Raw genomic sequence first — 17,515 nt, forward strand, 5'->3', positions numbered from 1 at the left:
TTTCAGCTCATCTTCACTATCTCTACTCCATGTCTACTCACCTTTCCACCTCCTCTTTCTTGGCATGAGCTGCTGCCTACTGATCATTAGTCTGCTTCTTAATCTCGCATTTAAAAAAATCTGTCAATGTAACTTTTAACTGTGACCCTCTGCAGTCAACAATTGAGCAAACCACTGTACTGTCACTGTATCAGCACATGCAGTAGCTTTCAAACTGGTATTTTACTCTGCGAAAAATGAATTAATAATTGATCAAATGAATAAATGAAGTGTAATCTCTATCAACATTTGTTTTCATGTGTTATTCTGTCCTTCCCTTTTTCTTTGTCATTTTGTTGTGTTATTTTCTTCCTTTTCCTTGTTTGCTCCTGGTGTCTAATTTCATTCATGGAATTCTGTGTTCATATTTTTTGTATTAACAGGAGTAACTTAAACCATTCTAGTGGCTCTCTTTAGTTTGCTGTTTACCAGTCAGTGCTTTCTATTGCATCAGGAACATTACCTCAGAATCCAGACACTTTTCTTTCCAAGCTCCTTAGACTACGATGACCAGGATGACTGAGAACCTTCACGGACATATTGTCGTACATTTTGAGAGAAACGTTTCGGAAACATTCACTACGGAGTAGGGCTGGGCCATATCATACCGTTCACGGTAATACCGGTATAATGTTGGGCAACGATAAGAAAATGAGATATCGCGATAGAATATAGAATAAAATAAATATAAATATAGAATAAAACGCGCAGGCGCAGTGCCTTTGTTTTCATACGCGCATGGCGGAAAAAGTATGGCGGCGACGGAGAACGAGAAGGGTGAAAGCGGATCGTTGAGTGAAACAGATGAACCAGAACTGGTTTGTAAAAATGCTGCAACTTCACTGGTGTGGAACTGGTTTAGCTTTCGTCCGTCAGATACACAACAAAGCACTTTTTTTGGTAGCGCATGCTAGCGGGCCGTCGTTATTACCGTGTTGTTTGGAAAATACGGCGCACTTAAAATCAATCCTTTGATTTTTCTGAAAGTCGACAGAGCCCCTTATAATCCCGTGTGCCTTATGTATGAACTCTGGTTGTGTTTACTGACCTCGAAACGATTTTATGTACACGGCGCTCGAAAATCTGTCAAATGTTTCAGTGCGACTTTGCTGAGCTACGAAGCCGCAGCGTTTGATGGATTGTGGGAGCATTACGGCTATCGTAGGCGGAGCCTCGCGGAGTGATACGTACTGTGCTTCAACATAATGTTACCATATTGTGTGTGTATAACTGTTTTTAAGTTTTGTGGAAATTATACATGGTTATGCTGAGGATGTGTCGGCCAGTTTCCACTGGAAATGCCCTTTGGTTAAACTGTCAGCAAAGAATTTGCATTTGCACTGTTACGTGTTTATATAACTTTAATGCACATAAAAAACAGCTGCTTGTTTCAGTGACAATACATTGATGGGGTTTTTTTTCACTAATAAAGCTGTGGAGTTGTAAAGTATTTTGTCTCCCATCAATTATATCGTCAGTTATATCGTTATAGCAAATTTTCAAATTTATTTTGTGATAAATATTTTTGGCCATATCTCCCTGCTCTACTACGGAGTCAGAACCTACACAACACAGAGAAGAACACACACCTGAGAGCAGTCAGAAAAAATGGGTGAAGAACTTTTCTCACTGAACCTGAAAAGAAAGTGTTAGCCAAAGGACTCAATTTTGCCATTTCTCCTCAACAGCTGTCCATAGTGGACCTCATCACAGCCACAGAAACAGCCATGCGGACTGATAAAATATCACAAACAGAAGCAGAGCAAATCAGGATGAAAGTTTCTGCCACCCTCTCCAGTCCCTCCGTCTAACCTCACAGTACAAGAAAAAGAAGGTCGTCGCTTCCTGAGCAAAGACCACAACATCACCATATTACCAGCTGACAAAGGAAGGTACACCGTGGTTCTAAACACAACGGGTTACCACACAAAGATCACTACACTCCTCAGTGACAACAATACCTACGAAGCCTTAAAGCGAGACCCCACAAGCAGCTACAAAAAGAAAGTTATAGCTTGCCTTCAAGACTTTGAAAAGGACAAAACCATTGACCGCCCTACATATCATCACCTTTACCCAGGGGATGCCATACCCTGCATTTGTGGACTTCCTAAGATCCACAAGGAAGCTGTCCCACTCAGACCCATAGTCAGTAGCATAAACTCAGCCACTTACAACATTGCTAAACACCTTGCTACCATCCTGGCACCTCTTGTGGGGAACACCCTACACCACATCAAGAACTCCACCGACTTCACCGACAAGGTCCAGAAACTTACCCTGGATCCAGATGAAACCATGGTGTCCTTTGATGTAGTCTCTCTCTTCACTTGCATACCCACCACGGAGGCCGTGGAGACTGTCAGAAAACGACTACAAGAAGACAGCTCCTTGGAGGACAGGACCAACTTCACACCCGATCAGATCTGCACACTGTTAGACCTCTGCCTCACCACTACATATTTAAGTACAACGAAGGCTTCTACAGACAAAAACATGGCTGTGCCATGGGCTCCCCCGTGGCACTCCCACAGAGCTTAAATGTGGGACTCTCCACCATTTGACCTTAGAACTGAAGAACTTTCTCGGATGAGAGGTGAAACGTCTTCAAGCAACTTAAAGAAGTTCAGATGCTTTTCTTTCCAAGCTCCTTAGACTACGATGACCTGGATGAGAACCTTCACAGACATTACCTCAGAATCACAACCAATTAAAATATTAATGAAAACATTAAATGAAATATCTATGTAATATTTTTAATTATTATTTTTTCTAAAAGTAGATCAAGCACAAAATTTCAATAATTATCCACCTGTGTTTGCAGGTGCCTAATGGTGCAGTAGACTATGTAAAAATCATTCAAGAAATTTTTACAGGAAAGTTTTTACAGGCAGCTACTATTTTATTTATTTTATTTTATTGCTGCCAAAATGGTTTCGGCATTTTCAGGGCGTATGGCTGATAAGTTGCTGGCCTATCTGAGCCTCTGATAGTGACTCCAACAATCACAGTCACAGTTCAAACCCTCAGTAGCGATTTTTCCCTGGCAGTTGGTAATCTCCTTTGACATTAAACAAAGTGTTTGTGAGATGTGGAAAAAGCAGCAGGAAGGTAACAAGTGAGATGCAGTGTGAATTTTTCACCCACTATTATGACATATAAAAATATGATAAAAAATATATATTAATATACTAAAATGCATAAAACCATTATTCTTTTTTTATTTTTGTGAAGTGTGCTCCTGTATTTCCAAATAAAAGGCTTTGCTTTAAAAACTGCTTATAAAAGTATAATATATTCAGATTAAACTGAAACACATCATGTGATTCTTCTTCAACAGTTTACAAAACTTCACCCTAATCCAAGAGTGATGTGAACAACAGTTCGATCCCTTTCCTTATTTGGGTTTTAGAGTCAGAGTCATAACAACGTTAGTCATACTTGTTGGCTTCTTTCTGAAAACACTTCCTTCAATCGACTTTAACCAAAAAAGGAAACAACTGCTCAATAAACAATTTATAAGTCAGAGATGCCAATACAAACGATTCTTTTCCTCTTTTAATCTCCAGTCGCTTCTAAAGCCTCCTCATGGGAGATGCTATATCTGTTTTCTGAGATATAACTTGACAGTGGCTAGGTGACACTGTTAATCGGTTAACTGGTTCATCCTTACAAGTTGTCGAGTTGTTAAAGTTTCTGTTGAATGTGTGCGTGTTTCAGTTACTATCGATAAACCAGTTCATCTTTTTATTTATAACATGGATGTATCTCCGATCACAGGGGACTAGTTTTACAGTAACATCTTCTTTAGAGGCTCTTGTCTCCGTTTTAGTCTTTTAGAAACTTTTGTTTGCTCTGTTATGTTTTAATATTTATGTTAATAGTAATTAAGGACAAAGCTTTTTAGTTTACACAATGGGGCTCTTGGGCTCTAAGTGCACAGAGAAATATTCCACTGCTTTGTGTTCAGATTACGTCAGTGAAGCTGCTGACTATAGCAAAGAAAACGTGATCGTTTATTAGACACAAAGTAACCTTTAGCCATCACTAGATTGTATCAGGCCCTCCTTTTGGGAATCTGTACACTATATTACTGTTACTGTCAGCTCCAGGAGTACGACGAGTAAGTAAGTAAGTAAGTAAGTAAAATTTATTTAAATAGCACATTTCACAGATAAAAATCACAAAGTGCTTCACAATAAGATCAGACATACAAGTCAAAATGAATTAAAAGCCCGTTTGTATAAAAATGTCTTCAGCTGCTTTTTAAAGGAGTCAGTGGAGTCTAGACAGCGTAAAGGCAACGGCAGAGAGTTCCACAGCCTCGGTGCCTGAAAAGCCCGATCCCCACATGTTTTAAACCTAGTACGTGGGACCACCAGTAGCCTCTGACTTGAAGACCTAAGTGCTCGGGATGAAGCATGAGGTTTCAACAGGTCAGAGATATACTGGGGAGCTTCACCGTGCAGAGCTCTAAAAGTTACAACGAAAATTTTAAAATGAACCCTAAAATTTACAGGCAACCAATGAAGAGAAGCCAAAACTGGAATAATGTGTGACCTCTTGTTTGTACCAGTTAAAAGTCTTGCCGCTGCATTCTGTACAGACTGAAGGCGATCCAGAGCTGGTTTGTTGAGACACGTAAAAAGACCATTACAATAATCCAAACGAGAAGAGATAAAAGCATGAGTAATCATCTCAAGTTCTGCCTTTGACACCAGTAGCCTGAGTTTAGAAATGTTTCTTAGATGATAAAAACAGTTCCGGACAAGTTGTTTAGAGTGTTTCTCAAGAGACATCGAACTGTCAAATATAACACCTAAGTTTCTGAGACTCGACTGAAATGAAGGGTCTAAAAAACTGATACTGCCTAATTTCTGAGAGCATGTGATCAGGTGCAATAATCAAAGTTTCTGGTTTATCTGCATTTAACTGAAGGAAATTGTCATTTAACCATTGTTTGATTTCTGACAGACAATTATTTAAACAAGACAATTTATACAACGAGGAGTACAAGACACTGATCCAAGATTTTCTTGAACGCTGTCAATCCAACTACTTGCATTTTAACACCAACAAAACCAGAGAGTTAGTGATGGTCTTCAGGGGCTGCACAGAGAAGAGGGACACTTTGAATCTGGACAGAATGGTGAGGAAGGCAGCCTCCTCTGTTTGCATAGCGCTGAAGAGCCTAACAGACCAGCGGGCAGTAAGCGGAGCAGCATCACTAACAGCCTGCAGTTGGTTTCCTGCTCCACGGACAGACCAAGGAGATCATTCCTCCCACAGGGCACGCGACTCGCTAACGCCAGTGGGTGGGTGTAGAGACTTTAACATTACTGTCAGCATTTCTCACTGTTCCACAGTCTAATGCACACTGTTCACCATGCACCTTTATCAAAAGGTTATCTATAGTGGACTTTTAAATTTGTAGCTTTATATTAAAATATAGAAACATTCTATTTATTGGTGTTTATTATTATATGTCTATAATATTTGTGGATATTGCTGGAATGTAGAATCTGTGTAGTGCTCTCAGTGTAAGGTTGGCTGTCACGAAGAACAAAAAGGGAAACAAAAATGGTGTTTTATCTCCCACTGTTCCCAACGCGGGTCATCTCATCGCTCATTTTTACTGTTTTCTCTTATTGTAGTCTTTAACTTACAATTTAAGCACCGTTAGGCAACTGTTGTTATGATTTTGTGCGACATAATTGAACCTCAGAATCATGGGATGACAGAGAGCAAAAAGGCATCCAAAGAAGAAATATCCTTCAAAGAGTCTGGAGAACTATTCCTGAAGACTACTCAGAGAAATTACTAGAAAGCTTCGCTAGAAGAGTTCAGACCATGATGAAGAATAAAGGCGATTATTTTTGTTTATACACTGTATTTCTATTTATTTTCCATATGCTTCTACTTTCCCTAGCAGAATAAGAAAAATCAGGAGTGGCTTGTGAATATTGCAAAATACTGTACGTGTCACGTCGGCAGTGGCAGACGAGTGGAGGTTGGAAGTAGGACCCAGGAAGCAACTTTTGATGCGAGTGAGCTTTATTTTAAGAGGTAGGAGAAAACAAACAGAAACAGCAAGGCGAGAATAAAACTAACAAAACAAACCTGAAGCCAAAACCAGAGACGCAGGGAGACACGGAGGGAGATCACACAGGCAAACCAGCAACTAACAGAGGCAAACACAAGGCTTAAATACACAGAGGGATAACGAGGGAATGAGACATAGAAGGAGGACACAGCTGGGAGTTATTGACAAGACGAGACAGGAAGCAAAACTCAATACATTTAGATAGGACACAGACTTTCAAAGTAAAACAGGAAACATAACTTGACTAGGAGGGAACAGCAACCATGGAACACAGAAACAGAAACCAAAACGAGAAAAGATAAACAAAGACAAAATCAAAGTTCAATAACGATACAACAACTCAAAACACCTGGTCACTGACCCAGGACAGTACGAGTTTCTGCAGGCATTCTGGAAAAATACAATATGTTGATTGGGTCAAAACAGCCCATCAACAGCTGACAGCACTTTCCCTCAGGATCAGCACTGCAGACTACACTCTGACTGTCAGTGGTGCAGGTCACTGACAGGGCCAGGCAGGTTTCTGCTGAGTAACTCAGCACCCACCCTCCTCCCAAAATATAGTAACTTTCGTCAGATTTTAAACTCTATTAACGATAAAAGACATTTTTTATTTGTGAGCATCTTCATCTGTTTTATTGCTCCACATACATTCATCATCAAAGTAACAGCATCATGGTCATACTGACACAAATGTGTGTGGAGTCAAACGTAGGGAATTCCAGGCATAAGCTCAGGTGACATACGTAGGATTCACGTCAAAGACAGTGAAAATGGTTAAAATATTAAAGTTATCCAATACATCTTCCATTTCCAGCACTTAGCCATAGCCATCTTTGTAAAAACGGCTTTTTTCTTTCCTCTAATAACTGACCAAACCTGTTTAGGAAGCATGTCATGGATAAGTGAAAAGAATAAAAAGAAAGCGTAAATATAATGTGTGCAGTGAGTGGGTACATGGCCTTCTTCATAAGTGTACATTCATTATTCACATATAAGGCAGACAGGAGAGCTGCAGGCTTTGGCAATGTGGAGGCTCTCTGCAGCAGAGACCAACAACAAGCAGCACAGCAGAGATCCTAATGATACCCCACCATTCACAAAGTGTTGCTAATAACATTCATCAGTGTACACGGCCACATAATGATCTGAAGGAAAACACCATATTAGGAATGAGAATTCCCCGGGATCACAGGGATATTTGTGGAAGGCTGTTCAGTTGTCCTGACTCCAGGAGGGCTTTAAGTCAGTTTAAGCCTGTGTATACCTCTGCACTAATATATTATCCTTAACCAAGAGCAAGGCAGTCAGTCCAGGTAACTTCCAGGTGATTATGACTCAATTTTTGGTTTTCCTTCTGGAAGATGGCAGAACAAACAAGTCTGTAATGCTTTGTAGTGTGTTTGCTTTCGAGCGCAGGCTTCTATTACACAGAGACTGCAGGCCCTGGGTATGATTCCCCACCACACCAGAAATCCTCCGGCTGAGGGATTTCTAAGAGCCACACCTCCTCTTCCTTCCCCTTCTCTCCCTGCTGTTCCTGGTGACCTTTTGCATCGGTTTCATCTTCCAGTGCACTTTGCAGGACTTTGTAATAGTGACAGTCTCGCCCATCATCTGAATTGTACGGAGGAGCCAGGATGTCCAGGAAGGCGGCGGGCCCATCGACTGCGTAGATCTGGTGAAGGTTATCCCGCACAGGAGTGAGGAGACATGGCCCGCTGTTCTCTGAGTACTCAACCACTGAGCGGAGCACGGCACGCCACACGGAGGTCATCTGCAGTGGGGGTACCGGGGGGTCAAATACGGGTGGGACTGTGGTTACAGCCAGGTTTTGCTCCAGCTTGTCAAAGCAGCGGACGTTCACCTTTCCATAGAGAACCTGGACCACAGGACAGGAAAAAGTTAGCAAGAATGGAAACTAGTTACTTGCTGACAAAGAGATATGCAAATAGCTTTAGCCAGAAGTTAAGAACATTCAGCTTCTGGATAGCCTTCCTAAAGCCCCGACCTTAACAATGTGGGGACTATATTTAAAAGCCAGGTCCATGCTGGGAATCCAACCAGTTTAAAATAACTATTCATGTAACTATTATAACTGTTTAGTCACATGTGTGAACAGAAGCTCATATTCTACAGGTGCGACAGCTAATTGTAATCAATTACATGTATTAGGTCATTTTTACATGTACTCAGTTATTTTGATTACTTTGGCTGGAATGGATCCGTGTCCAGCCGTGTTTTTGTCCTTACTGCTTCTATGGGTACAGGGTACAAGGTCAGTAGCAGCCAGGAGCTCCTGCGTGTGCACACCTCTATACATGCAGACAGTTTGGCAGTATATTAGTCTGGAGCATTCAGATGTGCATTAAATGGTAAATGGTAAATGGCCTGTATTTGTATAGCGCTTTTCTAGTCCCTAAGGACCCCAAAGCGCTTTACACAACCTGTCATCCACACATTCACACACACAGTCCACTGGTGATGGCAGCTACATTGTAGCCACAGCCACCCTGGGGCGCACTGACAGAGGCGAGGCTGCCGGACACTGGCGCCACCGGGCCCTCTGACCACCACCAGTAGGCAACGGGTGAAGTGTCTTGCCCAAGGACACAACGACCGAGACTGTCCGAGCCGGGGCTCGAACCGGCAACCTTCCGATTACAAGGCGAACTCCCAACTCTTGAGCCACGATCGCCCCGCATCGCGATCGCATTAATAACACAATCTTCCTGGGAGTGGATGTCTCACTAAACTTACTCCAAGATCAGACGATGCAATCCTCAGAGAAAGTGCAAAAATCCCAAGAGAAACATCTCGGCTTCTACAGGCCTGCGTTAATATGCTAAATGCTAGTTCATGACAGTACAATTAGAAATAGACTGAACAAGTATTGACTAATTCTAAGAGTTGCCAGGAGAAAGCCCCATCTCGCTATTATGAAAATGTCAGCACATCTGAACACACCACACGATGTCTGGAACAACATCCTTTGGACAGATAAGACCAAAATGGAGATGTTTAGCTATAAGATACACCACCACACTGGAGAAAACCAAAGACACCACATCAGCACCTCATACCAACTGTGGTGGAGGGGTGATCACTGGTGTGGCAGGCACAGGAGCTGAACAACTTGCAATTGGCTTTTTTGGTTTAAAAGCGTTTATAACAAACAAATTAGTGCACTCTGACACTTCTAGTAGAAGACAACCACAAACCCAAACTAAAAACAATCTTCATACTGAGTATTTAACAAGCAACAGCTACTTTTGGCTGCTCCCTTATTCACAAATATTTGATTTGGTAGATTTGTACAGCAGATGCTGATTTTTGTCTCTTACCAAATACCTCAAAATGTTAAAGTAATACATTATGATTTTTCTCCTTCCACACGATGTATGTCTGCATACAGTAGATACACAGTCTGTGTAAAATATCATTTATTACAGTGTCTGTATGACGCAATTTTGGTCAAGCTTTAGCTATCAGACAGATAGCTCTAGCTGTGCTTTGGTTGCACCGAGGTCCTCTGGCTGCAACATCAGATGTGTTGTGTTTTGTTTTCACTGAACGTAGCACTGTGCATTCTAGCAGACATCACTACTTTAACTAGTCTGTCCAAAGGACATTGTGGTTTATTCACACACGACTTATCTGTAGTGCCATGTTCTCCGGCAATCATACAAAAAAGCCATACTTTTCCCCAATTGTACTGACATGAACTGTATCATATAACTTATTAACTGAGGCCTGCACAATCTGAGATGGAGCTCTTGGGCTTTTCACACCTGAGCTTTGCATGGTCTGACTACGAGGTGAACTTGTGTGTTAGTGCACACCTGAACGCTCCAGACCAGCAGAAGAGCAAAACGTCTGCTTGTATATAGGTGATCACACTCACCAAATCTGAAGTCTGACCTGGAAGAGCTTTGGCTCCAGCACCAGATGTATTTCTGTCTGTCAGTAAAATACTTCCATTTCTATGTTCCTTGTTACAAATGCTGTGACCACAGCCACCAATTACATTTCTTTACAATAGGCCCACAACTGACTGTATCAGAAAGGCACCAAACGGTGTAACGCAGCATCCATGTTGGAAAAAGGACATAAATGACTCCACCCATCAAGTATTTAAAGGTGTGGGCTAACCGTAGTTATTTAGCCTGCTGACCCTACGTGAGTTCGAGTGGAAAGTTAAAGGTATGTTACGCACACGTCCAGCTAGTTAAGGCTTCAACTAGTTAGCTTAAATGGCGTTAGCTGAACACAGAGGTGTAAAAACCTTGAGCATCCCGTTCATCCCCGGGTGATCGTGAAGCGGTATGGACGCGCCGCTCCTCAGCAGGAACACACCCATACTGAACACCTCCGTCTCGCAAATGTGCATGTAGGTGACCGGGGGGCTCTGGAGCTCCGCTGCCCCGGAGCTCGAGTTGGTTTTCCGAGGAGCAATTTTCACGTCGGAAGCCCTGACGGCAGTTACTAAGGAGATTAGCCCATTAAGTTTGTCCTCAACGACTTTAACGTCGCCGTTGGCAGACGACTGCAAGCCTCTGAACGTCGTATAGGCTTGTTTCGCTATTTTCTGGATGAGAGGAGTTTTGTTGTCTCGCGGCATGCTGTCCCCAAAATTACAAAAGCAAAGAACTTCTCGGCGTCTCTCTGCCAGGATTTCCACCACCTTTGTTGAAGTGCCACATAAATCCTGCAGTGTGAGCAGATGTACTGTAGGCTCGGCCAGTTCAAAAAGTGCGACTTTTATCAAACAAACAAACGCAATTCATAGTGAAAATGTCTGATTTGAAGCCCAGATCAGAGCCTCCCTCCACTCATTCTCCGCGTCCTCGCTCAAAGAGCCTGCGCATGAAGCAACACGCAGCGTGGGATGTGAAGTTTAACCTGAACACTTTATCGTGGTCTTCTTCGCGTTAACGCGAGCAATGAACCACTGCGCCATCGGATCCTGTTTAATACACACCTTTGTGCAACTGTGGAAGACTGGCGGGTGTACAAATGAGCCCGAAACAATAAAGAACAGCTCCGTCTGTCAGTGACACTACATTTCCCAGAGGTCCCCAGGACGCAGCCGAGTTTGTCGAGGGGAAGGCCAGACAGGCCACTGAACTCTCTGTGGCCCTCCCCCGCATCACATCCTCCGTCTCCGTTTCTTTCCTTCTGCTGAGGCTTTCTTTTCTCTTTAACTTTTCACACCCATCCACGCCCACACACACCACGACCATAAGGATTTTACACAACAGATGTGTGAAGCTTTGCCATTTTTTGACATAAAGCACTAACAGTGAAATGCACCTGCTTCAAGCAGATAGGATGAGGGTTTCTGCATTTCTGACCCAATGTTTTGAGCTGTTTGTGAGTGTGTGTGATTCATTATTATATCCTCTGTTTGTTGTCTGTTTATATTTTGGATCTTCTTATTGGTTTTATGATATTCAGTTTTGGTCCTCTTTGTCGTCCCCCTCTGTCTCCAATGTCAAGTCCCCTTCGAGTTCATGGTCTGTCTCCAGGGTCCTAATCCTGCCATTCACAGTCCTAATGACAGAGGCCTCAGTTCCTCATGTGGTCCCTTGGGAAAGTTAATTGGCCACCCCTGCTTCAGAGTGACAGGTCATTGCACGTCAGTACAAAGAGAACTATGAATGAATGGTTTGATCAGGATAAAAATCATGCAACTCATATCTTCAGTTCTTACAGAGGGACAGTGCTCTGCACCACCAATCAAAACACCAAGTGAGAGAATATTTTGAAAGAATGCTGTTTATTGTTAAAATATTCCAGGATCCATGTGGCGAGGTGATGCTCCACACTTGTGTAATACAGCCTGCCATTTAGGGTTGTGAGCACAACTCCATGCAAAGTAGCTAAACATTTTTTCTACTTATTTATTTATTTTGTTTTAGTTTTTTGTTTGGTTTTTTATGGGGGGAGGGGGGTGTCATATTCAGTGTAAATGTACTTATTATATTTTGCACACTAAGCACACTAGTCAAGACAGGGTAATGTGTGTAAAATAGGCTGGATAAAGTCAATGTAACTTTGAATGGTATATGATATTTTATATAAAAGGGCAGAAAAGAAAGGTATAAACTGAAAGCGACAGGATGTCAGTTCTAATACAAATACAAAAACATAATGATATGAAAATGCAAAAAAAAGTATTTTGCTCATCTATACACACACACACACACACACACACACACACACACACACACACACACACACACACACACAGCCTAAGAGTTGACCATTTTGTTGTTGTGGTTTTTCTCTCTAGTATCAAAGGATTACTACAGCCAAGGAAATAATAAATGCATAAATTGGATCTTTTGCTGGTAATACAGACAGCTAGTGGTAACTACTAAATCACAGATGCTTTGTGTGTACGATGTGACCCACATGAAGGCCTTAACCAGTCAAGTCAGTTTCCTTACCCACGGCACCATTCCAGTACTGTTACAGTGCCATAATTAGGCTGCCTTGCTGCTAGCTCACAACAACCTGTTTCTCAAGCTTTTCTTGCAGACGTTTTATCTTTTCTTCATGTTTTTTATATTGTCTGCTTTCATCATCACCTTTCCTTTTGTGCCACTCTGTATCAGCTAGTTTGTTAGCTAAAGTGTGCAGTGGAATCTGTCAAACTGAAATCTGCACCAAACATAGAAGCTTGGATGACAACATAAAGACGTTTCAAATTCACTTCATAGTATTTAGCAGTAAAGGTACATCCAAGACATGTAGGCTGTTAGGTTTGGTAATCTCAGTCTCTTCCCACATAGCAATATTGGTATGGCCCGGATCTGGCCCACACAATGTGCTTACACATGGCCCACACACCGCAAAGAATGACTGCCTTTTGGTGGCCCAGATCTAGCCCACACATGGGCCAGCACAAGGCCAGTTGCAGACACACTGCTGGCCCTGTGCTGGCCCAGAACAGTTTCAGCTCTGGCCCCAGATGTCAGCCTAATGTGTACCTTAATCAAGCCATGTAATAACAACATGTGACTAAACTCTGTTCAGACAGTGAATGGACTGATTCTTATATAGCGCTTTTCTACTCTCCCAGATTACTCAAAGTGCTCTATACAACATACCACATTCACCCAATCACACACTTTCTGCTAACTACATTCATATACATTCACTCTCGACATGCAGACTGGAGGAGCCAGGGATCAAACCACTAACCTTCCGATCAATCGGTGACCTGCTCTACCTGCTGAGCTACAGCCATCCACTGGCAACGTTGAGTAAACCCTCACTAGGTTTTGGATAAAGTGTACACTCACAAACCTGTCAAACCTGCATTTGAAACGTTGGCTACCATAGCAGTATAGTACTGCAGTATAGTATAGAGATTGGTGCAGTATTTCCAGTAATGTGGACGCTGTATAGGACTGTTGAGAGAGGGAGCTAAATCACAAGGCTGCTGATGTAGTGTTATCTACACTGCTACCCTCACCAAGCTGTGAGTAGGGATCAGAAAATGGGCTTCCTTTAAAGAGTGTCTGGGTTTACCCTTTGGGATAAGGTGAGGAGCTCAGAGCAGATCTGCTGCTGCTCTGCTTCAGAACGAGCCAGCAGAGCTGGAATTCTTCCAGAAAGGAATTCAGGGCATCTCTTCTTGGATGGATGAATATTTGCTACTACAGGAATATCAAAATGTTATAAAACCTCTAACGTTACAGGAGATGATACACTAATTAGCAACTTCGTGTCTGACTTGGAATCACAATAGAAAGATTAATGCAATAGCACAGGTTCAAATGAACTAGTATTTTTCTTTAATCCTTTGACAAACTTATTATTGATACTTTTAAGAAATGAACAAATATTGCAGCTAGTACTCATTTTACCGTCCAGAATATAAGTTGCATAAAACAATATTGAGTTATGTGTTCACCGAGGACAAAGCAGCAAAGACCCGTGTTTGTTTGAGATCTTATTTGCATTTGGTGCTGGTACGCACACATAAAGCCAACATTATTCCCTGGCTGTTTAAAATGTGCATGACTGACATTGCAGAGAAGTCAAGTAAGCTTCATCATGCCGTTGCCAGAGTCGCAGCCAAGGACCTGAATGAAGCAAGTGATTCTCTCGCTATCTGCTTTTTGCATCGCAAAAAATGCATGTTTGAGGATGCATATATAATGTTTATATGTGGACGCTGACATATGTAAGGGTGAAAATCAACAGTATGCTAAATACACTGAATAAGGTTTTGAAAACACAGCGCACACACACACACACACACACACACATTCCTCTGTCCTCTGGAATCAGCATATTGGGACAATGAGACAATGACAACAGCTGCTTATGGATCACTTAGTGGCCTTTGTATTCAGTCAATACACAGCCTGTTCTCTGTCATCAGAGTTGTCATTATTTTGCGATGTGTTCCACTGTGAAGCATATGAGGAGTCTTTCATTTGTTGGCCCCTGTGGCCTCAGTGAATCAGGCCATCATTGAGAAAGAAGTGAACTCTGTTGTTCATAATAAAATGCTAACAACTTGGGCCAAACATGAAAATTCATTAGCTTGCTGGAAAAAATGTCTGCATATCTTACAGAAAAAGACAATGCAATGCTAATGTTTGTTCTTTCCAGCAAAAAGACGTCTCTTTAGACCAAGCTTTTCTGGGGATTTTGTTCATCCGTCAGCGAACTGTGAGAGGCAAGAGATGAACATGTTTATATATACCAAACGATGCACAATTGTATTATTCGGGCTTTTGAATTTGGGTTTTATTTGGGCTCCAATCTTTTCACCTTAAGCCTAAAGGTGTTCCCTCATACTCTTTGGAGAGCAGCAAAATACACACTGTCAGTTATAGACATGATATAGAGTGGTTATTGTTTTTACCCCTTTAAAAAATCTGCAGCTAATACTCACAATTTCAAACTGAAAGCAGAAATTACAAATACAATTACACCAATCAGTCAATAAAATGCTTCCAACCTGTTCATTTCTTTGGGTAAAAGTAGATGCATGCGCCATGAGCAAACAAATGAAAACAAGCAAATCAAACATTTTTGGTTTTATAAAGCGGTTAACAATTTCTGCTGACGTGTTGGTAAGAAGTTTGAAAAGGTCCTGTTAGAAATAAATACTCAACCTAAACATTCGCTGTGATTGCATATTGACCGTATGGTGAAACACAAGCTTAAAAATGGACTCGGATACAACTGTAAATTGGTTCATTGACCGAAATCCCAAGTGTTTAAAGACTGGGGAAGGAAATTCAACAGGATTTCTCTCCGGAAATCAGAAAAAGGGCTCTAACAGTGCAATACAGGGTAATACTTACCACTACTATACTTTACTGGTCCTGTGCTAACTATAAGCAGGGCTGAGACGGTATGCAGGATATTCCACCGTGTGGTGCACTCCAAGAAAATCATACAGTCTTGACTCGCTGGATTTAGGGCCACTTAGTTGAAAGAGTCTGTGCAAATGATCCTTTGATTAAACATTTCTATCCATAGGACAAGAGGACAAGAGGGCTCATTGAACCGTCTAATGAGGATCCAATGATGGAAATCATGGCTGTGGCCTTTAAAGTCACCACATCTCAACACCTGTGGGAGATTTTAGGCCAGTGTGTTAGATAGTGCTCTAAGCGTCATCATCAAAACAGCAAATGATGGAATATTCTTTGTTTATGTTTGTGTTTCATCGCTCCAGAGACCTGGAGAAGCCGTGGATAGTGGAGGACGAGCTATGGGTGCACGAGTGGCTCAGAACCTTTCGCTTGCTTTGTTACCTGTGTGCATTTATGTCACTACGTTTGAAAATTTAAAAAAGAATTGTTAGAATGGTTGTTGTTGTATTTTTAACATGACAGGTTTGATAATCTCTTCACATCCAGATAAACTGGTTCAGTCAAACTGTTTCACAGCAGCAGGTTAATAAAGGTTTGTACTGTCTCATCTATCAACCTCTTTCTTTATGTCTCTGATTCTTCGGCTGTAGACCTCGACCACACAGCTGAGATGTACCTTTCCATGAATAATGACATGAAAAGGTACTCGCTGAGAGAGACATACACAAAACACACAAGCAGGTTAAATGCTTCTGTATCTGCTGTAAATTATTTAGTAATTATTAGTTCAACATTAGGTAGAGGGCAGAGGGGAGTCAGTCACATGGCAGGAGCTCATAGTGTGGGCTGCCCACACTAAGCAGAGCCTAGCAGGACTGAAGCTGTCAGGGTTCCTGGGTTGGTGACCCAGTGTTTTCAGTTTTGTTCATGTTCAGTTTATTTTGCCACTTCCATGTGTTCACTTCCTGCTTTTCCTGTGTCAGCTCGTCTTGTGTCATTAGCCAGATTATGTTCAGCTGTGTACTCACCGGTCTCTCATTATCATCCTCATCAGTTTGTGTATTTAAGCCCTCTCTTTCTACTCGTTCACTGTCGTGTCATTGATGTTGATGTCACGTTGTCCTTCCCGTGTGTTCCCTCAGTTCAGTCAGCCGTTCAGTTGTCTAGCCAGTCAGTGTCCGTTCACCCTCTGCTCACCCACTCCCAATAATAAACCTTCACCTACCTGCCAGTCCTGCGTTTGGGTTCCTTCTTCCTCGCCTCCACACAACACCTGACAGAAGCATACTGACTAACATTTTACCAATACCTGGATCAACCCTTGTAATCCACACATGCACAGAAATCAAACCACAGATGTCCATAAATTCAGTTGCGCAAGAATGAGAAATGACACAGGGACATTAAACACACGGACATTTATTACTTTATACAAATGTTGGTGATGACAGTTCATGGCAGCGTCTGTATGGAGAAACCAGTCCCATCATTGCTCATGACTTTGACCCACTCACCACACAAACAGTCTCTAAATCCCGAATGCTCCGTGGATCCTTCCCACAGATTCGGCTCAGGTGATTGGCTGGGCCGTTCCAGCGGCTTTACTTGATTTCTCTGAAACCAACGGTTTCCATTGGCTGTGTTTGAGATCATGGTCTTGCTGAAACATCCATCCTTGTTTCATCTTCATCATCCTGGTAGATGGCAGCAGATTTTAATCAACAATGTCTCCATTCATCCTTCCTGGAGTTATATTTAATGTCTCAGTGCTGTACGCTGAATAAACAGCCCCCCACCAGGATGCTCCCACCTCCAGACTTCAGTGTTATGTTGTGTTGGTAAGGCCTTTTGACATCTAAACATAATGTGTTCAGTTTTGATCTCATCTGACCAAACTACATTCTCCCAGTATTACACAGACTTGTTTTAATGTTGCTCAGCAAACTTTGGTGCCCTGGAGTCTTGCATGGTGAGTGTGCGCACAGGTCATGGTGGCTGAGTGCATTACTTATTGTTTCCTTTGAAT

General features: G+C 42.1%; 1 protein-coding gene across 1 annotated transcript; it reads right to left on the reverse strand.

Moving 5' to 3' along the window:
- Positions 1–6,071: 6,071 nt before the first annotated feature.
- Positions 6,072–11,257, reverse strand: adoa (2-aminoethanethiol (cysteamine) dioxygenase a). The gene is made up of 2 exons (XM_085465409.1): positions 10,428–11,257; positions 6,072–8,024 (listed from the first exon to the last, which is right to left on the reverse strand). Exons 1-2 carry the CDS (start codon positions 10,761–10,763, stop codon positions 7,569–7,571), a joined length of 792 nt encoding a protein of 263 aa, XP_085321535.1. The 5' UTR covers positions 10,764–11,257; the 3' UTR covers positions 6,072–7,568.
- Between the last annotated feature and the right edge of the window lie 6,258 nt (positions 11,258–17,515).

This window comes from Copadichromis virginalis, linkage group LG8, assembly GCF_057382275.1.
Source record: "Copadichromis virginalis isolate Kocher_CV1m ecotype Utaka linkage group LG8, C_Virginalis_male_GT1.1, whole genome shotgun sequence".
Taxonomy (NCBI): domain Eukaryota; kingdom Metazoa; phylum Chordata; class Actinopteri; order Cichliformes; family Cichlidae; genus Copadichromis; species Copadichromis virginalis.